The 25,086-nt window shown below is 37.9% G+C and overlaps 4 protein-coding genes across 12 annotated transcripts in view; 1 reads left to right on the top strand and 3 right to left on the bottom strand.

Moving 5' to 3' along the window:
* Window positions 1–1,026: 1,026 nt before the first annotated feature.
* LOC107218711 lies at window positions 1,027–2,519 on the bottom strand. Of its 3 annotated transcripts, none has more exons than XM_015656679.2 (4): window positions 2,388–2,519; window positions 1,618–1,900; window positions 1,427–1,528; window positions 1,027–1,242 (listed from the first exon to the last, which is right to left on the bottom strand). In XM_015656679.2, the coding sequence occupies exons 2-4, from the start codon at window positions 1,867–1,869 to the stop codon at window positions 1,102–1,104; spliced, it is 495 nt and encodes a 164-aa protein (XP_015512165.1). In that variant the 5' UTR covers window positions 1,870–1,900; window positions 2,388–2,519; the 3' UTR covers window positions 1,027–1,101. The 3 variants fall into 3 exon arrangements, with proteins under 3 accessions (XP_015512165.1, XP_015512166.1, XP_046594169.1); XM_015656680.2 differs by lacking the exon at window positions 2,388–2,519 and adding an exon at window positions 1,991–2,376; XM_046738213.1 differs by lacking the exon at window positions 2,388–2,519 and adding an exon at window positions 1,998–2,376.
* Window positions 2,520–4,504: 1,985 nt separating this feature from the next.
* LOC107218717 (afadin- and alpha-actinin-binding protein A) overlaps window positions 4,505–25,086 on the top strand; it is a 53,431-nt gene continuing 32,849 nt past the window's right edge. For 2 of the 5 annotated variants that reach the window (XM_046738211.1, XM_046738212.1), the window contains exons 1-6: window positions 4,645–4,904; window positions 5,266–5,425; window positions 5,707–5,904; window positions 6,352–6,483; window positions 6,555–6,666; window positions 6,916–7,142. In XM_046738211.1, the coding sequence (XP_046594167.1) occupies window positions 5,291–5,425; window positions 5,707–5,904; window positions 6,352–6,483; window positions 6,555–6,666; window positions 6,916–7,130 (792 nt within the window). In that variant the 5' untranslated portion in view covers window positions 4,645–4,904; window positions 5,266–5,290 and the 3' untranslated portion in view covers window positions 7,131–7,142. The other 3 variants (XM_046738210.1, XM_046738209.1, XM_015656691.2) reach the window with 3 other exon arrangements.
* Window positions 7,235–10,472, bottom strand: LOC107218706. Its single transcript, XM_015656674.2, has 3 exons — window positions 10,443–10,472; window positions 9,427–10,050; window positions 7,235–9,323 (listed from the first exon to the last, which is right to left on the bottom strand). The coding sequence occupies exons 2-3, from the start codon at window positions 9,538–9,540 to the stop codon at window positions 8,460–8,462; spliced, it is 978 nt and encodes a 325-aa protein (XP_015512160.2). The 5' UTR covers window positions 9,541–10,050; window positions 10,443–10,472; the 3' UTR covers window positions 7,235–8,459.
* On the bottom strand, window positions 11,467–24,702 carry LOC107218715. 3 transcript variants are annotated; one of them, XM_015656689.2, is made up of 9 exons: window positions 24,681–24,702; window positions 17,083–17,641; window positions 16,626–16,757; window positions 15,765–16,510; window positions 15,520–15,666; window positions 15,142–15,400; window positions 14,924–15,035; window positions 14,666–14,811; window positions 11,467–14,545 (listed from the first exon to the last, which is right to left on the bottom strand). In XM_015656689.2, exons 1-9 carry the CDS (start codon window positions 24,683–24,685, stop codon window positions 14,498–14,500), a joined length of 2,154 nt encoding a protein of 717 aa, XP_015512175.2. In that variant the 5' UTR covers window positions 24,686–24,702; the 3' UTR covers window positions 11,467–14,497. The 3 variants fall into 3 exon arrangements, with proteins under 3 accessions (XP_015512175.2, XP_046594157.1, XP_015512173.2); XM_046738201.1 differs by lacking the exon at window positions 24,681–24,702 and adding an exon at window positions 21,669–22,064; XM_015656687.2 differs by lacking the exon at window positions 24,681–24,702 and adding an exon at window positions 19,344–19,774.

The following is a 25,086-nucleotide window of genomic DNA, read 5'->3' as shown; positions in this document are numbered from 1 at the left end:
GCTAGTTATTCTTTGGTTAATGATAGGTTAGGAGTGTGGAAAGTTATACATAAGTAGAGAAATTGAAGTCTAGAAAGTCGATTACTAAGTCTAATGAATCTGAAAAGAAATTCCAAGTTCACGAGTTGAACGAAATGTAATTGCAACGTGTGAACGAATGAAAATACGGCTAGATAACAGAAGAAACTGTAAACGGCAGGGAATTCCTTGCATGCACAATATGTTGATAAAAATCGACATGCTGGGAAAATATACAGTGGAAAGGACATGAATTTTCAAAAGCGTGTACACTAAGTTGCATGTACGACTCATTGTATATACGCTCGTGCTACTTTCATTTCAATAAAATGATAGCAAGAACGCTTAAAGAGCAGCGTGTGTCAAACGTCAAACACTTGTATTAGGTATATTTCTGTGTGTTAAAACACGGTTGTTACTTATTTCAGGTTATATCATAACCTACGATGTAGATTGTCCTGTTCTGCTAGCACACTTGTACGAGTGACAAATTAAACATTACCATCGTCTTTCCAATTGTTACATGAACTTCAACAAAATTTTTGCTCTACCGACGACGTGTGTTTCACTGCTTCGTGACGTAAATCAAATCCTATATTGACGTTCGCACGCGCACGCGTTCCGTACGGATTATTCGATTGGTCTCTAACATTTAGCGCGAAATTTAACATCATCGGATCAATGGTGTATGACACTGTATACTAGTGGTGTGTGGATATTTTCTGTATTCTAACTTCAATTATTTTACCGACACTTAGCTACATGGAACTAACAGATATTGAATGCTTTTTATACTTAAAAAACGACTTGAACCTAATGATAAGCTTTGCAAGTCTTTATGCTCAAGATGTATTAAACTTATTTAACAAGGGTATCAAGTGGCTGCACTTTAATCAATAGGACTAGCAATCTGTAGTGAAGATTGTTCCACAGAACATTCACAGTTTTTTAAATCTATTCTACACATAGCTAATTACTGAATGAATGATTTAAATAAAACACCAGAGATACGATCTTTACATCACATTTATCTTGTGTATAATAATAACAACTAAGGTACTAGAAATCGTGTAGTTCTGTTTTTTATATCGGGGAATCTTTAAATCCACGACTAGCATAGTCACTGGGTTTCGTACGATCTGAGACTTGAGGGTACCCTGGGTCTCCAGGGAGTACAGGTTTTCTTGAATGAATTACTCTCCAGCCACCTTTGCGCATCCAGGTCTATGACAAAACAAAAACAATAGATATCTTGTTAGTTTGGTGAGGTGGTTAAAGGTAAATACTTAGAAGAAAAATACAACATTTGAGATAGAATATCTAGACATTAAAAAATCACTTAATTTTTTAAGGTTTCTAAATTTTTACAAGACTTACTTATAAAACATATTCCAAAAAATGTACTTACATTTTGATTATATTTGAAATAATAATATGTGGCATATGTAAGGCCAACCCCTATGAAAAATTTTCCAGTCATAAAACGTACTATCAGTGCCCATTTGGAACCCTGAAAATGGTGAGAAAATATCAATTAATACGACATGTTCTAGCGAAGTGGTTGAGAACAAGATTCTTTGAAGCAGACTCAATTTTTACCAATGGTTTGACAAGCATATCCTCGAATTTGTCGAGAGGCGCTCTGTAAAATCTTCTTATAGGGTTCAAGTTTTGTCTGAACGCTTGAGCGTCGTCTATGACCGGCTCATCATGATGCAAGATTTGATCTTTCAGATACTGATTTCTCCATGCTCTTTCCTCATCTGTCATACCAATCAAACGTTCATTTTCACGTGCCATACGCCTAGCAATACCGAATGGCTTCACACCACCAGTATCTGACGACGCCATGTTGACGGCTTGCAAAGAATTGACCCTGTATCTGTAACAGAGAAATAATCTCAGCGATGAGTCTCGGACGTTGAGTCAAAAAATCCTTAAAAAAAAATTGTTATCCAAGAAGTGACAACACCAGGTACATATTCTGCTGTTGACGTCCTGCTTCAACAGTTAGTACAGCTGCTGAACTTAAACTCTCGTTCGGTTCTCTTCTACTTGACGATTTGCTTTTAGAAGTACCGAAAATTTGGGATACTTTTGCACTGAAAGCAACGCGGTGTTGCTCGTCGAGTGAGAATGAACGAAATCAATGACATTTCGTTTTGTTAGCAATGGATATGACAAAATCTGATCTTCTCAGTGTGAACCTTCGACCATTAGCTCAGCCATTTATGTAATTATTGAGAATTGTGATGTGACTGCAGATGGTAAATGGGATGTAGAAGAAGAGCAAAATGTGCAGCCTAAAATGTTTTCACAATGTACGGTAAATATAAGAAGAGAAGAACTATTGTACGTTCCAAGCCAACCTTATTCACTGTCGCAGGGACAAAAATAGGTTATACGCGTATGTCGTTACGTCATGACCAGCTGGATGTTCCAGGTTCTCTAGCTCGACGTTGCCATACGGCTGCGGAACAGAACCGAGTAAATTTTAAAAGCAATATCTGAATATGTCGAGCCGACTGAAGATAGAAGTAGATTTGCTGAATATGAGTATACCTCACAAAATAATTGACTTAAAGATGAGATTGCAATTTGAGCAAGAACAAACGATTAAATCCAAAAAAAAGGAGACTTCGATTCTCTAGAAACAAATATCGCGCCGTTAACTGAAGATATGCGCGTCTATTTCAAGTTGACAACGGCAACTTTATCATGATAATTAATTCAGTTTAGAACTATACTGTGTAGACTAAACAAGAGAAGCTCGATTTTCCGAAAATCGTATGGATTCTGTTGAAAAGTTGGTTGATTTATATGCTTTCATATTACTATTCTGCGATTATCTTCTCTATTGTTCATTATCACTTCATGGTCGAATAGCGCGACCGTTACAGTAGCTAACAGTAGCAGGTATAGAGATGCGCGTCGGTAGCATTATTTTATGCGTCAATCCCACATCTATGAAACACAAAGTTTACGATTTATCTCTTACTTTTCATTCGTTATTACGTGTCTTCCGTTCAGCTGAAAGTTGTGAGAGAATTCAAACTTAGCCCCGACTGCGTGGGCGACGGTAATTCTGCCATGTAATTCTGTAATAAAAATGATGTTTTTATTCTGTATAGCGTGGATTGCGATTCTGCGCATTTACCGGGCGCAGCTCGTCGACAGTCCAGAATTCAGATCGCATCATTAAGTCTGTGTAACGCAAATTTAATACCAGCTTGCAGACCAAGTTACATTCGGTGATTAATAGAAGAATCGCAGATGCGTAGCTGCAGGAAACAATACGTTATTGCAGTGAGAATAGGCCGTAATTATCGGGGGCCTGTTTCGTATCTCGAGTTTTCATTGTTTCGTGCAACTCGAGTTGTATAAGCAATCTCGATCATCTCGATTCTCGTCTTTCTATACAGGGTATCGTTTTTTATTGTTTGTTCACTCGTTTCTGTACATATTCCAGGTAGCATTTCATGTAGCATCTGATCATATTACTGATGCAATCGAGATAATATGATTGACACTATATAAATATTATAATAACGTGATCGACACATTTTTTTTCTTAGTTAGGCATACAATTAACATGGTGTCGGCACGTGTCGGTAACTGAAAATTGCTACGCGATACATCTACCGACTCGGTTATCAGGCTTGCAATGTTAATTAATTCGATAACGGTAAGAAATTTCTGTACTGAGGCTTCCCTTGCCTCGTTGCGCCAAGCTAAAAAATCAGAGATATATTTTCAAAACGCTACGATCCAAGTAATTATTTGTGATTAAGTGTGTCTGCTAATTCCACGAGCCTACGCTGCTAAATCACAGTAATAAACACAGCTCTCTACACTACCGGCTGGAAGGCATGTACTCTGATTGTGAGAGTGTTTCGGTTAGTTCGTTGCATCTCCACTACACACGTTACTATCGAATACGTTGTACAAAAGATTTCGCGACGTATGACCAGGCCAGGAGCAGCCAGAAGCCTAGATATAAGGAGAGCGATCGACGTAGGCTGCTTGTTTAGTTCGTTTAGTTTGGCTTTATTTGCGGCCAAAAAAGAGGGTACAATTCGTAGTTCTCACAGTGTCTACCAAGTTAGCACTGGGGACATTAACGTCAGGTTCATGGAGACTAGAGGTCTGCTAGAGGTAAGGAGTCCGAACGCAAAGCTGGCCAAATGGTCGGTGAAAGTGATGAACGATCCGCGGATTGTAACCGCCTGGCGGCGCTACCACTGCGGGCTCCGTCAGCGCAGTGATTCTGAATCGTCGATCCTCACGTATGTATCCTATTCGTAACCAGGCGCTGGTATCGCTTGCGGATACATCCCAAACTACAAGATCCTTCATCACTTTCACGAACCACTTTTCGACGATTCCGCCATATGCGTTCGGACTCCTGTACTCTGGTCTCCATGGTCAGGTTTATGGCATCCGATTTTTATTGCTTACACCACGTGAGCACGGCATACCCTTCCTTAAATTTAAAAATCCTGACCTTAGCAACGTCAGCGCTGTACTAGTGGACATTGTGAGAACTATAATGTTTTCCAAACGTACCCGCAATTGTACCCGTACTCCAGATCCCTCACTTTCGTATCTCCACCCACACACGTATGTATGAGTTGTACAATGTGTGGTGGACCAATAGTTAAATTCGTTAAATGGGGATGGGTAAAATGAGGATGCGATGCCGCCTATGTATACATACAAATATCAGCAGGCGAACCTTTGACCCTCTAAATCTTAGATGTATATGTTTATTTGACATTAATTTAGACGTACCCGAATGCTAGGCGCTCTTTGTTTGCTTTTTTTTTAAATTTAATTTTCATTATACTTACCCCAGCGTCAATTATAACGTCGTTTGTTTGAAAAAGGTACATCTTGCTGATTATTATTGTATTTATTGTTTTAATCACTTCTGAATAGACCTATAACAGTCTAGCTAGCCACATATAATTAAATTTACTGATTACCATACCTCAGCTGATCATTATGATCCTAGTTAAGCGTTATCATTTACGTTGAACCAGATTCATAACTGTATGAGGGATAATTGACAGTCTACTAGACTAAACCATTCTGCAATTGGAAATATGGTTAAAATTTTAAATTCTCTTTCAGTCCTATTACTGGTTTTAATCCACTGCCACATGTGTATGAAAATGAAAACCAATCTACAGATTCTTTGAACTCTTACCTTATTCTTGATTGTCGATTGTTTTCGAGTTATTATAGGAATTCTTGAATCTTCTGAACAACGATGGAAAGGAATTCTGATGCCATCTCATCTCTAAGGAGTCTTGGAACCATGATGGCTATGCACAGAGAATCTCCCGAGGAAGCTCATTTTTGTACTTTAGACAATTTGAGCGAGGCTCTTTCCACCCTTTCAGAGGTGAGAATTTATGTCCGTTAGACGCAGCAATTGATTCAATTTGAAAACGTGAACTTATTGTTAGCTCAGCATCAGCACATGTAAACTTTTCCTTTTATGGTTGGAGATAATCGAGATGAAATTAAGAGTAGCAAGATCCAGACTGTAATGATGATCGAAGACCTATGTACATTTCTGGAGAGTTTTTTTTTTAAATTTATTATATTTTGCCTTCTGCACAGAATTAGTTGCTAGAAGTACTATCGGGTTGGTAATGCTTGAAAAAATTTAATCTTGTTTAGGAACTTGAGTCCTTAGGTTTTCTTCCAACTGCATTGAACATCAACGAATCTCAGTCCTTGGAATCAATAAAATCTACTTGCGTCAAACTTATAAACGCATCTTGGGGCTTAGTTCATGAACATAGGATGCTTATGAGGGTGAATGAACAAGCTAGTGATGTGCAACACAGAACAGCAAGTGATAATTCTAGTCTCACTGTAAGTTGAAGTTTTTACATCTTGACCTCTCTTTTCAATTGTGTCTTATGACAATTTTTTACTTTAAACATGCAGCATTGACTGGATATAGGTGAGTGATAGTGGTTATTAAACTAAACTTACTAAACTTTGCAAAGGTTCAACTTGAACTCAAAATTTGTTCCGTTCAGATAAACATACTTTACGCAGATAAATTTTAAAGACTAGTTGGTCAGATTTTTAGTCACCATACTATTTTGCAAATTCTGCAGTCTTGGAGTACAATTTATCGTAACTCGAAACAAATGCATCGTAATGATCATTAATATTATTAATCATTTGCATAATATACCGTTGCTGAAAAATGGATTCGGAACAAACACGTACTCAAAAATATCTCCTTTCAAGATAGAAATATATGCTCGTTTTCTCCAATAACTTATTACTTGAAATATTTTCATTCTCCAGAATCATGTTAAGCGTCTGAAAGAGAATTTGGAAAAGAAGCAGTATCTTTTATGTGAATCTCAGGAAAGGGAAAGACGACTGAAAGTCAAATGCGAATCCCTGTCTCGTGAATTCAAACACGAGAAGGACGAGGTAATATTACAGACAGACATAGCTTGGAAGAATAGCTTACCTGCACTAAATACTGTGTTATTTATACTCAGGCAGTGAAATTGAGGAAACAGCTACAGTCCAAGGATATTCAGCACGCTCATGAAGTAAAACGCTTACAGCAAAGTGGCCACAAACTGCGAGATCAGCTGCAAAAATCCGTTGGTATGTATTCAAATGTTTCGGGAATCTTACTCTGCAAAGCTGTCGACATTTTAGCAACTGTTTCAAATCCATCCAAATATGTGGAATACGTTACAAATATAAAAACGGTAACTGGCCTCAAAATAAATCTTAGAATATCGTATCATGTTGATTCCCAACTATTTCTAATACCTGAAGTTGTTTAAAGTCGAATTGAGTAGATCAGTCAAATTTTTGCAACTCCTACTTTCATCGTTGACACGTTTACAGGAATGTATGTACCGAGGGACAAAGCATCTCAGAATATTCAAGAGGAACACGAGCGTCAGTTGAATATGTACAAACAGACAATTTGTCGCTTACAAGAAAGCAACAGCCAACTGTTGTTGGATATTAATGATTTGAAAGATGCGCTGAGCCTACATTCCGAAGCAATCGATCTACAAGCTGAGGCGTCAGGAATTTGGAACGATGCAGACATCTAGAGCTTCATAGTGGTACGTACAACCAGTTTTCATTATGAAGCTTTTTTTTGTAGATGTTGAAAACCATTTCCTATAAAGATACGGAAATAATATAAAATCGTTTCCCGATGGCACAACTTTATTGAAAAAATTTCGTCGCACATGTATGTTATATTATTACAGTTGTGAAATGAAGATAACTAACCTAGACTTTCTAAACAATTCTAAGCCCGTCTTGGAACCCTAATAATAGAGATAAATGCGGTTTCTATGGATTGTTCCATGCATGGAATAAAGTTTTTCCGAATTTTTGACAGTGAAATCTATTTTTTGGATTCAATTGCGTAGTGATCATTCTCAAGATATACTAGTACGCAATATCAATTTAAAAGTATTGAAGTATGAATATGATGAAAATAAATTAGCCACGCAAGAGGAATTACTTACTTAATTTAATAAAAACTGAGACTGCTTGGGTGAGTTACAAACCCTGTATAAGGATGTAAAAATGTGCTTATATGTTCTTGATAGTGTTTCATTGTCAGTAACATATTTTCTCCATTCGGGTTCTAAATGTGGAGGAGATCAGGAAAAAAATACATATTGAATTATGACTAACTGATAAAAAATGTGAAGGAAATGTTGCCTAGTCTAAAAGTATAGATATTTACGTAATAACGAATGGTCAGGAATATAAGCGGCAGGCGTAAAAAAAAATATGGCCCACGGTTTTTGCAAGCAAATCAAATACCTTATTAAGATTCAGGGAAACTTTTGAAAAAACTTATAAGATAACAAATAAAAATAAACATGAAAAATGTCAATAGGTCGAGCTCTACTATGTTTTTCGAAAACGGACGGTCTGATTATTCTGTTGGATAAGATTTTTGCTAAATGCTACCAAGCAAGTATCGTACCATTACACGTTTATAAATTATGGAAACGATAGAAACGGAAAATAAAGATCGTTACTGAGATTGAAATTTATATACAAACACTATAAATTGAAAACATCGAAAACTGGAGCGCAAATTACGAATATGACAAAAATCAAATACCCAGAGAATGACCAAGTAAAAAATTATCAGCGAAATCCAACCCAGATTTTTTACCACAAGTTGTTTTTCCTTGAAACTTTTACTGCCAATTGTATAAGTATCTTTAAAAGATTCTTATAAGAGTTTTCAAATTGTAGGGATTATTCATCCTCGAACGCTTGTCTATACATAAAATAAATTAATTTCAGGCTTTTCCAGAGGAAAAGAAAAAATGTAATACCGATTGATTAGAATCAAGAGTTCCACTTTGGGAATTTCTTTCACCGAGTTTCAAGCTTTTGCATTACACATATTACATCCTAATTGTAAGAATGTACGAGACTGCTACGAGACATAAAGATAAGCTACAGCTAATTCCCGCGGCTGCTCCTTTAGCAACTTTCGCTTCGTCGACTACCGAGTTATTGTTTTTTTCGGGGACCTGATTCCCTTCTTTGGCTTTTTCAGGCTGATACAATTTCTCACTAAGTATTTTGTTGCGATTATACTCGAGGTGTTTGGTATATCGGAGTGTCAAGAAGCTCGCGTTGTAGCCGCATGTGTCATTTACGTCGATGTAATCGCTGATGACGTTCACGGAGGCGCGGATAAACGTGCAATTCAATACCTGGACGTATTCTGCCTTCAGACTCATGTTTCCCGAATTTTCGAACTCGAACATTGTGTTTACCAGCTTGATGGATCCATGTTTAGAGTTCTCGAGCTGGACGGGACCTCCGTTGACTGTTATCCGACAGTTGATAAACGTTACGTTAAGTCCCTCGACGTCGAAAATTTCTAGGGCGTGCAATTTCTCGATCGTCACGTTTATCAGAATAAATTCATTGATGTTGATTTTTTTTAGGGTTTCCTCGAAAAATTCGATTTTCGTATTTTCTATATGAAGTTGACCTATTCTGTTGACATTTGTGAAACTGAAGTGTGTGATGTTCGGTATGTTACCGATGTTCAAAAGTTTTATGAGCCTCATATTTTGTACACTAAAAATCGTTGAGAGCTGCAATTCTTTTGTCACGTTTTCCACTGTCAGGGATTCCACCTCGTTTTCCAGTCCGATTCCAGTTTCCGATATAGTCACGGAAACGCAAGAACTTACTCGGACCGAAACAGTGTCGAAATCATGGCAATTCGCAGACATGGAAATGTCGTCGTTATCCTGAAATAAAATAAGATTGGCACTGGGTAATTTAGATTTCCCACATCCTGCGTATCTTAAGAAATAGTTATTACATTGAAAAATTGACCGTTCGGTGACGTACCTTGTCCGCCGGACAGCTATAATGCCATAGTTTTTCATCCTTGTCGCATGAATCCTCTGCTCTCAAGCCAGCAATTATCGTGAAACAAATTGTTATCGTTAACCCGATCTTCATCGTGATTTATTTCGGAACCCGTCTTGTTTGAATTTATTTATTTTTTTGTATATTGTATACAATATTCTTCTTTCAACGAATAATTTTCTTTGGATTCGTTCTCGTTTGCACCCCTCGGTTAAAATCGGGGATATTTCTAACACGTTATTACAGTTGTCAAATTTTTCCCTGATGGTAACGTATTCTCTACTATTGTGAATGCATTTTTATAAACGAATTCGTTACGCTGATGTACTATTATATTATAAAAAAATCGACCGCGCACTGTTCGGTTCGAAGCACAGTGAAAGGGGTGACGAATAAATACTTTATTGATATACCCGATGTTTGCACTCGTACCTACTGTAAGATTTGACTCAATTATAACGGACAGCTTTTACGCGCCGCTTTTTACAATGACTGACTCATGTCAAGTGATCGCCGTGGTTTATATGTCTCTGCATCGAACTTCGGTCGCATCGCGGTTAATTAACTTCCTTGGCTGTAGTCGGAAACTCGCTTTCCCGCATCCTGTAACAAGATTCGACTAATGATTATTTTGTATTTTCTTGAGCTGACGCGAACGCGTTACTCATTCACATGCTGATGGGTATTTGGGAATTTCCGTATAACGACTCGTATTCACACGGATAGAAAAATATTGTAGATTTTACATCTCCTGTGGTGAATATATCCATGTACAGCACTTTTTTGGAGTTTAATCTACAGCCGTTGTGGCAAGATTTACTAATCGGATAACAAGAGTTGAAGAACCAATAGTAAGAGTTACAATATGCGTAGGATTTCACAGAGATGTGAAATCTACATTATATTTTTTCCGTGAAGTTACTGCAATATTTTATTATAGCCGAGATTCTAGTCTAGACTCGACGAGGAATTGCTCATAATATTGTTTAAACCACCGTTCGAAAACCCGGATAATTGTGATATCCAGTTACAAAACTACAAATGAAAACTTTGCAGACTACGTCAGTACTTGCGGAAAAATAATATCCGCGTATGATTCATTTCCGCTTACTGCCACTGACAATGATAATCAAAATTATAACGATAAACAATGAAATATGAAATAAATTAATTACATCGTTAATCGGTAAATATAATGAATTATCGCTGACCATTTTGATAGTTATCTATTATTTTCTTATTCTTCATTACAATCTTCATTTCGTTTCTATTATACGGAATCGAATGTAAAAGCAGACGCTATGTATTTCCCTTTTCATATCCTCATTTTTTATGATCTATTTGAAACCAAAATGAAACTATGAAACGAACACGCGGCTGGAAATTTTTCTGCTAAATACTAAATCGCTGCTGCGAGATTTTTCCAGTCCCCCACCTGGTTTGACTACGGCGGAATGTTTGACGCTAATTGTGAACCGTCCAAATCAAGTTGAAACACCCCCCCCTCCCCCCCAAATTGAATCTTTCTCACTGCACTGTAATTATACAATATATGAATCGTTAATTTTACATGTATTTTCCTATTCCCTGAAACGAAATCTATTTCAAAATAACAAATGCGCGATCGAAAAAAAAAACTGCAAAGCGGTGTGTCTAAACGTTGTATAAATACTAGAGTCGCTGTAATAAGCGATCGTAATATATTCCAAGATATTCGCAGAATGGCAATTACAGTTAATTATAACGTTGTTACGTGCAGAAAGTTCGAAAGGAAGACTAGCATCAGCAAGGTTTCAATTAAACTTTGATTATTGTAAGGGTATTCGACGTTGAGAAATTGTCCAACGGCTTGTAGACATTTTATGAAAAGAATATTCTTTCCATTTTAATGAGCCTGCGTATTGTAAAACTTACAGTCATATTTACAGTACCTTCCATGCATGAAATCAGCCTCGATGCAAACCAACTGTTGCAAACATAGCTAGACCCCTGAGGGTTCAAAAAAATAGACAAATGCAATAGCAGATTGAATCCATTTATTAAAAAAGTACAAAATCAAATAAACGTTCAAAAAATTAAACGTGAATACTCATAAAGAGAAAAAAATTGAAACGAAGAAACTTATCTTTTGGTACATGACCGCATGCTGATTCACTAGTTTGTATGTGTATATGGGGCATTCTATGGCAACTCGACCAATGATTTTCCCTCACTAGTTTTGACTCTCTTCACAATTTTTGATACGATCCTCCCGTCTCAAAAAAACACACCTGAATTTTTTTAGATTTTTATCTCCAATCGTGAATTTTCTATGATTATTCAAATCCATCTAAAAAAATGGCACTTTGTGAAAATCTCAAATAATTGTCAAAAATCTTACTTTCCATTCCGATCATCTTCACACCTGTCCCATAATGGATAGTTTTTACTATTGTTTTTTTTTTTTTAACGCTGAAAATTTCGAACAAACAAAACACGATGTCTCAATATTACAACATTTTTTTCAAACATTAACAAAATTCTGTATCTAAGAAAAGAATTGCAAAAATTCTGTACAGAATCTTTGATGATTATTCAAAAATTAACTGAACGTTGAAACGTGGTGTTTTGTTTTTTCATAATCTTTAAAGTACTAGAACAACATAGAAGGAAAAAAACCCGATTTTTGATAATATTTGATTATGAGATTTAAAAAAAATGCCGTTTGTTAGATGAGTTTGAATAATCAGAAAATTCGCGATTGGAAATAAAAATCTGAACAAATTCAGGAGTAATTTTTTGAGACTGAGGAATCGTATAAAAATTTGTGAAGAGAATAAAAATTATTGAGGAGAAATTACCGGTCGAACTGACATGGAATGCTCCATATTGTGTATATATACATATTGAATAAAAAATATTAAAAAAGTAAACATATACTTTAAATGTACCGTCCACGTATCAAAAATCGTGTGACTATAGTTTGAAGGTCATTATGTCATAAATATGTCTACCCAAGAAAATGCAATTTCACACGTTTCTGATGGTGCGTCAGTTAAATAAGGTACAGAAACACGATATATCACAGGAAAGAGAGAGAAAGATGAATAATAGTAGTGGAAAAAGTAATAGTAGTAACCATAATAAGAGTACTAACAATAATAATAATAGTGATGATCTTAATAGTAATAATAATAGGAATAACAATATTCGAATTGTATGTAAGGACAAAAGTTTTTGTGTTCTGTGGAATGAATGGCACATATTTGTCCACGTCAATAATTACAGCCATTAACTTGAAATCACATTATCGCGATGAAAATGCACGTCTGTTATACATATTATTTATAATCTGTCTCGAGGCGAAACATATGATCAAGTTGAATTTTTCAAATGATCGAATTCAGGTATTATATTCATTCGCGTTGAGCATTCTTCACGAGGAAATCAATCGAGTCATTCTATTTCTTTCGCAAATGTTTACATACAGTTAGTTTTTCGGCTCTGTTTCTCTTTGAAGAATCTCAAGAAAATTCTCTTCAATATGGGTGACAGATGCGTGGGAATGACGCTCTGGTCATTACCATACGAGCAGATCGGCATACGTTATCACATAGCGAAAGTCGATTGTAAAATTGATAAAACAATGAATAACGCTTGCCTGTACTTCTATGCGTGTATAGGTTATTATAAAAATACTCAGCGTTATACGAATCTAAAATAGTAGATCGTGCACCAAGGGAGTAAAATTGCCCGAGGCTTTAAAATGGCTTACTCCCGAGGTGCACACGATACTTTATATACCCCCTGCCATGTTTTCCGAGCTTCCGAGCCGACATATCTCATGGGGTCGTATAACATTCAACCCAAACTCAACCCAACCACACGTCCCAAGGACTAAAAAAAAGCAACTTCCAATTTTAAGCCCTGAGAATCCGAGAAGGGAGTAAAAGTCGTTTTTACCCCCTAGGACTTAAAAGTACTACTTTACTCCCTGTTCGGAGGCATCTAAGAGCGAGGAAAACATCCCAGTGGTATATAAAAATATATCTATGGAACTGCTCTCGTCCTTTGTACATTATATATACAATGCTCTCTCCGTAATTTCCGCACCTCGTGGCTGATTCATCGAGAAATTATAAAGAGAGAAATTACGGAGGGAGTACTGTAAATTAAATCATCTGAAGTGATTTAAGACTCTATATTATTTAAAACAAAAAAAAATATTAAGGCTTGTAGGTATTTTTGCACTGAGATAAAAATAAAATTAAATCGACTAAACTATCGATTGATGCCACGTTTGTTACCTTAACAGGGTGTACTTCCAAAAGTCGAAAACCAAATTTTGCCATGAAATTTTTTGGCACACGCATTCCATTTGCCTATCTAAGCGTCCCCTTAAAAGAATTTTTGGGCGACTCGCAATATTTATCGAAATATTGAATCATTCAAATAGAATATATATGTGTGTCGAATTTCATGGCGATATTCGGTTTTCAGCTTTCGGAAACTTAGCACTTTAACATACGAGTAGATAGGGTTGACCCTAGTTTGGTCAGCCGTTCCGGCATCTGCTGCCGGTTTGAGATTCATATATTCCCGCATAACATTTAATTATGGAGATTTAACCCCTTAACTGTCAGTGACACACATATGGGCAGAAAATAGTCGTCCCACTTTTGTGACGTAACACTGATGTGAGCGTTTGAAAAGAGACAACATACATTTACTAAACCGATTTGGCTGTAATTTGTTTTTGAGGTCGTTGAATTGTAGGACAAATCTTTAAAAAAAATCTCATTTTCACCTAACTGCTAAGTGGTTAAACGGCGTACGATGAAAATGTTATATTACATGCTTGTGGCATTGTCGTAATGTGAGATTTTCAGCAGCTACATTAACTGTGTTTTCTGTTCTTCACGCAACCCATTCTTCTTAAATCATCCCCGTTCAGATAGAACCAGTATCAATCTTGTAAGCGTAGCCTTTTCCTCCAGTCGGGGTCAATAAGCAATCGGCAATCCGACCGCTTAGGCGATAAACTTTCATGGCCTGTAAGGTTATCACCCATCTAGTTACCAGTGCTGGACGTATTGCTACCGCGTTCACCGAGAATAACCTGCGAAGCGTCAATTGCAAATATTAAATAACAAACGTCTGTGTTTGCTAACGCAATTTTACGACGTTAATCAACATATCAGAACTCCGAGTAGTTGAGACAGATGGTGTTTAAATTTACCTCAATTAATTTCTGCTTCTTTAACATCTCCAATGTGATATGCTCAATGTCACAATAGAAATCTAGCTTATATAGCAATCTACATATCTCTACGGTAGATTTCTCCTCGCTGTGGCATTCCACAGCGACATGAAGAGGTATCTTCCCTGTGAATGATCGAAAGAAAGTTGTTCAGACAATGTAGGCCATGTTGAAACAGGTTAAACATTTTCAAATTTCATATTCAGTATGGAAAAGGGTTACAGCGATCGGACGCACCTTTGATGTTTATCGCCGACACATCGAACATACTGGACCCGACCGACATAAGTTCTTTGAGAATGTTCGCGTGGCTATCTCCTTTAGCCGCCAACAAATGCAGCAGCGTGTCCTGAAATTGAATCGTAGTCGGTTGTCAAAAACAAGCATCCGCTTCGATATCGTCTATCGCGTTGATCGAATCTCCGGGAAACATTGTTAGCTCAAATTTTGCTTACCGAGTCATGCGTGTCGTATCTAGTAGGCTGGATGTCGATAGGTATCGTCGAGTTGGTAATGCTCTGTATCCAGGCCTCTGCTATAAAACGACTTAGTTCCGGAAGCTCGGGATGAAAAATTGCTGCCAAGTACAGAGCATCGTGTCCGAATCGGTTCTTATAACTAAACGTTTCGGGTCGAGTTTTCATCTTTCGCACCAAAGCTACGATTCTGGGTTTCGAATCTGGCTTCAAGTTGCGTATTAATGCCATTAGGGTCCTGCAGAAAAGTTATTCAATTGATTCATCGGTGCCGAAATAACGGAAGAAGAAGTGTTACCGAAACACCCTTGTTTCATAGGATCTGAAATGTTTATCGTCCGTTTGTGAGTTACTTACGAGTCGCCCGCGGCATTGTAGCTTTCTTTCCAATCCATCATCTCACTTGCGGCCTCAGATGCTGCAGAGTTGCTTACATTTTCCATCAGACTGTCGCAACCTGGTATTGTTGGTGTTTTTAAGCAAGCCACGTAGTCCGGCTCTTTGCTACATTACACAAGTTTTTTACGTGAGTCTTATCAAATAATTGTGTGGAGTAAATTTGCAACGTTGTTTAAGATAGTATAGACAAATTCCAATCTTACCGTGTGGCCGTTGTGGCTCGAAATTTCGCGGGTTTCCTTGGGGTTTGAAACATACCCTCAGTCCTCGGTAATGTTTGGTTTGATTTCGTAGGTGGCAAATTTTTCGATCGCATGGATTTCGTCGAATTCCAGGTATTGTCGCTGTCAAAACGGATTTCGCATTGTTGATTTGTGGAATGGTGATTTGTGGAGTATGTTACTGCTCCACCATTGGTACCTGTCATGCTGATTTGTTTCAGAGTTGTCTGATTGTGAATCGGGGATGGAAGAGAACCGTTCGTATCTGAACTTGTCGGGGAAGACGAAATGTTGGGTACCTGATGGTAAATTCCAATTGTGTTTTCGTTGTTGCCATAGTCGCAGTTTAATACTTTGGTTTCAATACAGGTATTATCGGCCATTATCGGACCCGGCGACGGCAAGGCGTTATATGGGGGCAAGTTCCGAAAGGTTTCCGCGTCGGTAAAATCGGTAAGTACCTGTGACTCTAGTTGGTAATCAGAGCCTGGGGAGTCGATGAAAAATTGGTTCCCCGATGAATTGCTCTGCGTTTCTACGCTATTACCATTCGGAAGCCATTTATCATTGCAGCTAGTGAGCATGTTATTTATTGGCGAGTTATGGAACAAATATTGGGTGCTTTCGTCCGGGTTCCAGTGGCTAGAACTTCCTTCTGGACTATGATTCGGGGTGTCGCAAATTTGCGATGTCGATGGTGATGGAGGAAACCCCTCCCACTGAAAAGGCTATAAAATATTTTTGAAAGACTATCAAAACTGGCCCAATAATTATTAATTATCTAAATCCGACTTGTTTTAAAAAATTTTCATATCTTCAATTTACAATAGAATATCACATTACCGTAAGCGAGAAGTTATTTGGGCTTGATTGCTCAAGGTGTATATCTGGAACTGTAGCCATGTTTCTCGATAAGTTGCCCGGAGTCCAATTGTAGTCATTTCCAAACGCTTCAATGGAATTTGTTTCACAGAGCTTTGGATATTTGTAAAGTAGAATACACACGTTAGTATGAACAGTCATTCGTTGATTTGCAGCGTGATTAAATTCTTCACAAATTCTCTTTAAATAATCGTAAGGTAAATCGTTAGGTGGTTTTGATCTATTTCCTATGTAACCAACATACTTATTCGCTTCAATTTGCCTAGGATAAAAAACTACAAAGTTAATGTGGTACTTTACTAAATTCTGAAACGTTTGGAGAAGGAATCTTATTTTTCAAATGAAACTTGTAGTGAAATTAGATCAAGTGTCCCAAAATTTCGAACATATTATAATTGGCTTAAGTATTGTTATTCACCAGTTTATCCACCAGTCCATCGAAAAGCACTGGATCCGATTTGTATACCGAGCCGACCGCTTCTTGCAAAGTATGGTCGAGTAGATTTAAGGTTGACTGGTAATTTCCTTCGATTCTTCCACGGTCGTTCGGATGGTAGGGTTCTGAGCGCTTCTTGCTTGCACGACGAGTAATGTTCGGACCTCGCGCCACGATTTCATCCCCACTTGAATCTGATTCAGAATCTGATGCACCGTCGCTCGGTGCATTCTCCTCGGTGCTCGTTCTCACAGAATTCAGATTGAGCCCCTTCAACCCCTTTGTCATGCCTGAGACTTGCGTGTTGTCACTCAACTCCTCATTTTCACTGTCGTACTCATCGTCGGACGACGTCTGCTCGGAGTCAGAACTTTCCGGCGATGATCTCGAGGAGTTGCGTCTTCGAGACGAGTTGTCCGAATCAAATGACGTTGACGGCTTCATTCGTGCCCTGTCGATGCTCGCACAACGATTATCCGTATCCTCTGACGATGGAACGATTCCTGGGTCCACGGACTCTGTTACGTTTTCACGCGGCATTCTGTGAACCAATAAACCGATTGTTATTTCGGCTGATCCGTCCTTCTTTATTCAACAATTACTTGCTATGAAAGGAACAGTCGGGCGGGACAAGAAATGCTTAAGCACAGCGAGTGCGTTGACGCTTTACTTAGGGCGTCCTATCATGTTCTTCGTAGAACTTGTCACAACTTCTATTAACGTGGCAAATTTTTTTCCGTATATTCATACTTCCGGTCCGCCTCACTCTATAACTTGAACAGATACAAGTTGCAAAAATATAATCATTACTCAAAAACCGTGACCCGTTCAATCGAGATTTGAGATTAGGTCTTGAGTCGGGTCACATCATCGTGTTTCTTAATTATCGTTTTAACTTATACGCACTGGTAAAAATTGGTGCAATCAGACTGCAAGTTTACAAATTCGGTGCAGCGACGTAAACTACTATGTATTTATCTTACATTTACATTGAAAATTTTTGATTTTACTAAAATTTTATAGGAAAAGTACAAAAAAAAAAAAAAAAATAAATAATAATTCGAATTTACTAAATTGTGTAGTAAATTGAATGGTAAAATGTGTGATGAATTAAAATTGTTTCGTATTCGAATAAAACTTACGATACAGAGTAAGAAGTTTTATACAGAAATATTTAACAGTGCGATAACGATGGTACAAAGAGATTTGAGTAAGTGGTTAGCAGAGTTGAAGTTAAAGAATAAATTGGCCTTTAATTAATCCGACCATTTGATAACAGGCCATTTGGCAATCGCGTTTAGTACATTCGCGTGACACGAATTCGTAATTATCCGACTATTCGATTAGTTTTAACTCTCAGAAAAGATGGTGTACCTGGATTTGGCTTAACTGCATTCAAAACATTAGATTGTTATTTTGATATTGGTACGAATTGAAAAAAATTACTAATTACGATTTCCTAGAATCGTATCCATTTCTTTATTTCTACATCAAATGAAAATGCATCGGAGCGTATTTGTTCATAATTACTTATAGAGCGGAGCTGTTAAGCCCTTTTCCTCGTTTAAAGTAGGTGTACTTCGATATTTGGCACCCTCTTAAAGCGCGGCTCGAAAGTTGATCGGGGTATTTCAAAGTGAGCGAGTACTTAATGTATTTACGACTTTATATCAAAGTAAAGTGGTCATCTACGCGTTCACCATGGCGCTCCATGTACGTTAAATCACATCGCTCCACGATTATTCTACATTTGCCGAAGATGTCTGAAACTGTCGGTGATAAATAATGAAATTGGGCTCAAATTAATGTTTACTTATTTCACGTATTCGAAGCGATGAATCTGTAGCCAATAATAATTCAAAGCCAGTGCATGATTTCAATTTCATCGGAATTGTTTTTTCTTTGAAATTGAAAATCTTTCCGCAGTAAATTCACAATCTCTTATCTGCTGTTTGTTTAAACACATCTAATTTTAAGTCATTAGGACGGATGTCAGGGTTAGGCGTTATCGCCGCGAGTGTCGTTTCTCCAACTAATCGTACAACTGGCGGCTGTACAGAGTGCAGCGTTAAGAAATTTATAGAACTTGGCTCACACTGACAGTTACTAATTTAAGAAATAAAAACTGACGCAACCTTGTGGAATTTAAATGTATTTCAAATTTTTCAACGCTCGCATCACTTTTCGAAATACACTTTAGGACTAAAATTATACATCAGAATTTTATCCGATTTACGATTCACCTGCTCAACGATCCACAAACTTTATCCAAAATCCTCTGTATCGTTCGGTACAGTCACGACGATGTGGATAAACTCAAATGTTCTTCGATAATTTAAGGTGAACCTCCGATTCTCAGTTTTCTCGAATTACCGATTAAACGTTTGTTTTTTTTTCTTCTTATTCTTAATTCCCTTTTACTTGATCGTGTCTTAAACAAAAGCTTGGCATGTTTTACAGTTTCACAATTTTCGCTGACGACTCTAACCGGTGTAAGTCAACGAATCGTCGGGTTTCCGTTTATCGTTAAAATATTCTCTGCGCCTGTCACCAAAATCATGACAAAACACACGAACCAAGCTTTCGTCAGTGAACCGGCCGGGTTAATTAAAAGAAGAGAAACTCCTGCGACCGGAACCAGGAGCTTCGGGGCGCTTTGCTCGTCTGAATTGAATTCGGTATAGTTGGTCGACAGTGCTCCTGCCAACCATGACGTTTGCGGCGTGTGCGCAGAGGGGGTAAAGCTACATACGTGGGGAGTTACGTAACCAACAGTTCACACAAGCAAGCGTAATTTTCTTACTTGCCTTGAGCGCTAATTGTAGGGTTATTTACTGCAACGATATAACGTTGTACACACGTATTTACAGCAATTATCGAAGATACGGCAAATATTTCGAGCACTTCGCGTCAAATTAGCAGCCCCTGTACCTCACCCCCTGCGATTTTGATTATTTTTTAGTACGATGTGTTATTGCCGATACAAAAAAGAGTCTCCGAATTTTTATCAGATTTTTTGTTAGCCGGTGGTGAAATTTGAAAGAGAAAAATCGAAAGATCAGTTTCGAAATTACAATTTTTTAAACCTGAAAAAATTCACACACACAGGCGGCCAAGGGGAAGAGTGGGCGGGACTTAAGTCTATGCCCCTCGCGTTTTATGGCCTCCCACTCTGCACTCCGTTGGGACCAGTCTGCTTGCACTTGAACGTTCTGAAGTTCTGACGTGCGAGGAATATAACTGGAAGCCCGTATGCGTTTCGCGTGGTTGATGAGATTAGGATACGTTTATCCAAGCAGAGGTTGGCACGTATCCATATTATTTCAAATATTTATTGATTATGCAAATAATAATAAGTTGCAGAAATCATTGAATAATCTTCGAGTTTTCAAGAGATCTATTGCATAACTCGTTGCAGGAAAGTGAAAAATGTTACAAGAGAAATTACCCGAAACAGCAGTTAGCTAATTCATGACTAAATACTAGGGATGGGCGATATCAAGCAAAAGATCGATTCTCAGAATCGATTCAAATTGATTTTGGAAAAATCGACACAGCCAAAAAATCGGACACAAAGGATTGATCGTTATTTTTACTTTTTAGTTTAACTGGAAACCGGTAGCTATATTGAAGATTAAAAATCGTGTCACAAAAATGTAGTACTTATTCAACAGTTTTGATATTTAACAGTAGTTTGCTTTGGCTCATATTTGTTTATCACAGCAATAGTTCTCATATACATATTACACAAATTCAGCCGACTAGGTGGGAAGCTTTTTTTATTAGTTGTGATATTAGATTTATTCAGCGCTAGAAATTGGTCGATTCTTTCGTATTCTCAAACCTGTATTATCCATAAAATACAGAACGCCAAAATAGACTTTCAAAACTTTTTTTAATTGAACATTTAAGAACCTTCCGATCCTTGCAGACTTGGAATCGATTCTAGAAAAATCGATTAATAAATTATCAATACAAAAGATCTATTTTCTCGACCCAAAAGTTCGATTCTTGAGTGGATCGATCTAGAATCACGCATCCCTACGAAATACATTGCCATCAATGATCCAGGTCTCACCACGTGGAGATCGCTGCGATGAAGAGACCCACCCTATCCCGTCCCAACCTCTCAACCACGCCAGGAAAAATTAAAAGTGTTACATATATGTATATAAATCGATAGATATGCAAAAGAAAATTAGTAAATTAAAAAAATTGAGTTAGCTATGCAGGAGTATATCAGAAATTGATAGATAAGGCGTATTGAAAAATCAGCGAAATCTATGGTACGAAACATAATCAAAAGTAATGGCGCGTCAATAAATAAAATATATACATTCGATCGCGTGGAATATCATACTTTTCCTGTATCTGTGCCGTGTATTTCGTAGAATTGTGAAAAAAAAATTCGTTCTCGTTTTATTACAACGGGAAATTTGCTCATTTTCAGTGCTATTTTTTACGACTCGAAATTCGGAAAAATACACGGCACAGATTACTCCTACGCCTTCAAAATGCTTCTAATAGAAGTTCGATATCTTTATATATAAATGTCGGAGAAAACTTACATCACGTTCCGCCGGGAGTAGGCAACGTCCTTAGAGTGTCGGATCGAGGAACGACGGTTTTGCACAGCTGGCTCAGTATAGGCAAGATAATGGTAGAGGAGAGGGGTTGGATCCAATAGATAAACACAATATAATAGGTAACGGTAATAGTATCAAGTATATTGACAAAATGCGAGCGATATTAATTACAAGCGAGCAATTCAAGAAATTCGGTAACAATTAAATCACGGAAGAAATTCAAACACAGCCAGAGAAAAGTTATGAGTGAGAATTAACAAAGTAACGGGACAAGGGAAACGTGATGAGCAAGAGAAATACGTATGTTAGTGATATTATTACTTGAAGTAACAATCGGCAAGGTTTACAAGACATAAGGAAGCAAGAAAGTACAAGTCAATCAAATAATATCAAAGTTAGATCAGAGATTCATTAATTTAATTCAACGGAATCGTATAGTGATCCAAATTCAAGGAAACTAGATACTCGATAAAATATTCAGGACTTAAAAATTATAATAGAAAATATAAAGTACTACGTAGTGTCTAGCTTGAAATATATGCGATAGGTATGAAAGGAATAACGGTAAGATATAGGAAAGATACAGATATTCTTAACGTATGTAACGAAAAGAAATTCTTAGAAACATATTATAATGCGATATATTACAAGCGAGAGGGACTACGGACAAACTACGTACCGGCGATAATAGAGAAAAGACGTAGATTTGGAAATATGTTGTTCAGTAAGTACGGCGCGTTACTCCATTATTACACAAAACATTCGATAACAAGGCGACTTAATCAAATCATACAAAAAGATAGAGATAAGGTAATAGGAATTACAGTAAAACGATAGAAATGAGATAATAAGAATAAGACAAAATGAGAGAATTTATAAGCCAATTAATTCGTCGATCGCCGCAAAGAACAATAGGTACGCTATTCAAATAGAGCAGGTAATTAGGTAATTTCTATTAAAGCAGAAGCAAAGCGATAGCAAAACCCTGTAATGCAGCGATATTAGATAAGCGAAGCAAAATCAGGAAAGGAAGTAATAGTCACAGATTAAATAAGTAAGCTGACTAGTCGCGAAGTTATTTGCGGTATTAGGTTAAAAAAAATAAGGTAACAGACGAGCCCGCGTGGAGAAGAGAGAAAATAGGTAAAAGATATAGACAAGATACGATGCAAATAAATTCGGAAAACCTCACTTACGTGAAAAGAAAATACAGCAGAGAGCAGTTGAAGCGGAAGGAAACACAGGATGTGGAAGGTGCGATAAAAGACACTACTATGAAGCGAAAACACGTCTGAACGGTATAGCCACTGGACGCAGAATGTGTCGTGTCGAGGGATGCTCTGCGCGATCCTCGCCGATTTTTGGCGAGCTGCTGTCACGTGATCCTATCATTCTCCTGGTCGATCCCAATTGGGCCAGCAAGTCACGTGAGAAGGGTCAATAGGTATGGCATTTTGAATTTTCGATCGGTTGAGCGATATGTAGAGGGGGTTTGTCGTCGGCTGTTTCGCGCTGGGCGTGAGAGGGGGAGGTGTACCCCTCGTGATGATGGTATTCGACGGTACGATGACCTTACTTAATGTTGCGATATCGATATTAAAAACGTAGAAAGACGCTGCCTGCTCCTCGCCATGCTTGTATTCCCCACCCAGTCCATTTCTCCTGTGTCGCAGCTCGGTACTTGCCCCACGGCACCATCGTACCGAGACGACCTGGTGGTGGTGATTACCACACGGCCCTCTCATCCATAACTCACCAGTCTGACATGGCTGATCCCCTACTACTCGGGTCTGGTGGCCACGCTGCGATCCTTCGACCAGACATGTGCATCGGACAAACATGCTCTTACTTGATGGTTGACGGCGAAATAGGCGGTAGGGTTGGTTCAGCTCCTGGCTGATAAGTTTCGTCGACGTTTCGCGTATCCGACGGCGACGCATCCGAGTGGCTGTAGCAATAATCAAGGCGGTTCGGCTCCTGGCCGATAAGTCTGGTCATTGGAGGTCTGTGTTGGTACCTTGCGCTTCGCGCCAATATGACCCTGTTCTCAATCCTTGCAGACATCCACCTGGAGTTGGGTTACGATAGTTTGTCCTCTGGCTGACGGTATAACGTTGCTGACCCGGTCCCTGACCTCTGCCTTGCGATATCTGGTTTTCTCTAACGTGAGTGAAGTTCTGGGAGGTGGCATTTGTAGTGCGGTACGAAAGACAGAAAATTATGTGCTTGGTGTACTAGCTTAATGTATAAATCTCATCTAAATTTAGCTAATCGTTTTTTTTTTTTTTTTTTTTGGAGTATTGGTCTCAGACGTGCCGTCGCTGTTTATGCGTTATTCTGTGGAGGGAAGAGTGCGTTATTGAAACCCTTGTGACGGGATACGAAATACCACCGAGGGGCTGGTCGCTTAAGGAATCATTTAACCATCTTATCCGAAATCAGACAGGGAATCGCTGGAATTCGCTAGAAATCGCTCGAATCGCATGATTCCCGCTTTCCTCGCGATTTCTGAAAATGTATAGGAAATCACTCGTACTCGTTGGAATCAGCAGAAATCACACGAAATCGTTGAGTCATCGAATTTGCGACTGACCAGCCTCTCGCATACCACGCGATAACATATACGGCTACGAAACGATAAATTAGGCATATATACGATTTTTGAAATCACGATAAATATAGTTTAAATGTCAACAGGTTCTAATGAAAAGTTTTTATAACGGAATTTCTAGACACGAAACATGCTTATTATTAGGATATTTGGTAGTAATTATTCCAATAATAAGGCGAGAGTATCAGTTATTGTCACGTTTAGATCCAATTATTAAACCTTTTACTTTCCAAAATTATAAATTGATGGTACCACTTGTGTATTTCTCGATGACTAAAACCAGTTGCTAGCGGGTTAAACACAACAAATTAATTTTTTTGTAACTTCAGAACTAAGGATCGAACGGGGTACAACCAAAAAAAGTCAATAATTGGGACACTCACCTCATTTGTATCACGTGAGTGAATATGCAGGAATTGATAGTATGCTGCAATTACGGTTTCGGTGCGTCAGTATGACTATCGAGTAAATCACACGATAATATAACGTTAATAATTTTGACGATGGAAAGCTGTATTGTACAACACTCGTGAACAACCGCATCTCAACAACGTTTCAGATTAAGACTACTCTTCATATATACCCTCGTCGATTCTGGCGTTCCACAAGATAGCGTATGACTCATGCAAGGCATCTCAAGCTTTAGATTTTTCCCTTTACGATGCAATAATAACGGCTTTCGAGCTGCTTGCACGTACATATTACGCATGCGGCACGTACGTATATAAGTTATATAAATTACATATCGTGGAGTATATATGTTGAGTGTGGTAGACAACCCGGATTTAA

The sequence above is a fragment of the Neodiprion lecontei genome, chromosome 4 (assembly GCF_021901455.1).
Source record: "Neodiprion lecontei isolate iyNeoLeco1 chromosome 4, iyNeoLeco1.1, whole genome shotgun sequence".
NCBI lineage: Eukaryota > Metazoa > Arthropoda > Insecta > Hymenoptera > Diprionidae > Neodiprion > Neodiprion lecontei.
The sequence above is the reverse complement of the archived record's forward strand: the minus strand, read 5'-3'. Positions and strand labels throughout refer to the sequence as shown.

What these genes read in the sequence shown, in the direction of transcription:
- LOC107218711 (XM_015656679.2), bottom strand. Translation starts at nt 1,869, where the DNA reads ATGGCGTCGTCAGATACTGGTGGTGTGAAGCCATTCGGTATTGCTAGG. An exon ending in ATATGCTTGTCAAACCATTG is followed by an intron (nt 1,529 to 1,617) that starts GTAAAAATTGAG and finishes CACCATTTTCAG; the next exon opens with GGTTCCAAATGGGCACTGAT. An exon ending in ATTTCAAATATAATCAAAAT is followed by an intron (nt 1,243 to 1,426) that starts GTAAGTACATTT and finishes GTTTTGTCATAG; the next exon opens with ACCTGGATGCGCAAAGGTGG.
- LOC107218706 (XM_015656674.2), bottom strand. Translation starts at nt 9,540, where the DNA reads ATGAAGATCGGGTTAACGATAACAATTTGTTTCACGATAATTGCTGGC. An exon ending in ATAGCTGTCCGGCGGACAAG is followed by an intron (nt 9,324 to 9,426) that starts GTACGTCACCGA and finishes ATTTTATTTCAG; the next exon opens with GATAACGACGACATTTCCAT.
- LOC107218715 (XM_015656689.2), bottom strand. An exon ending in ATGGACTGGTGGATAAACTG is followed by an intron (nt 16,758 to 17,082) that starts GTGAATAACAAT and finishes AAATATCCAAAG; the next exon opens with CTCTGTGAAACAAATTCCAT. An exon ending in TACAATGCCGCGGGCGACTC is followed by an intron (nt 15,401 to 15,519) that starts GTAAGTAACTCA and finishes ACTTTTCTGCAG; the next exon opens with GACCCTAATGGCATTAATAC.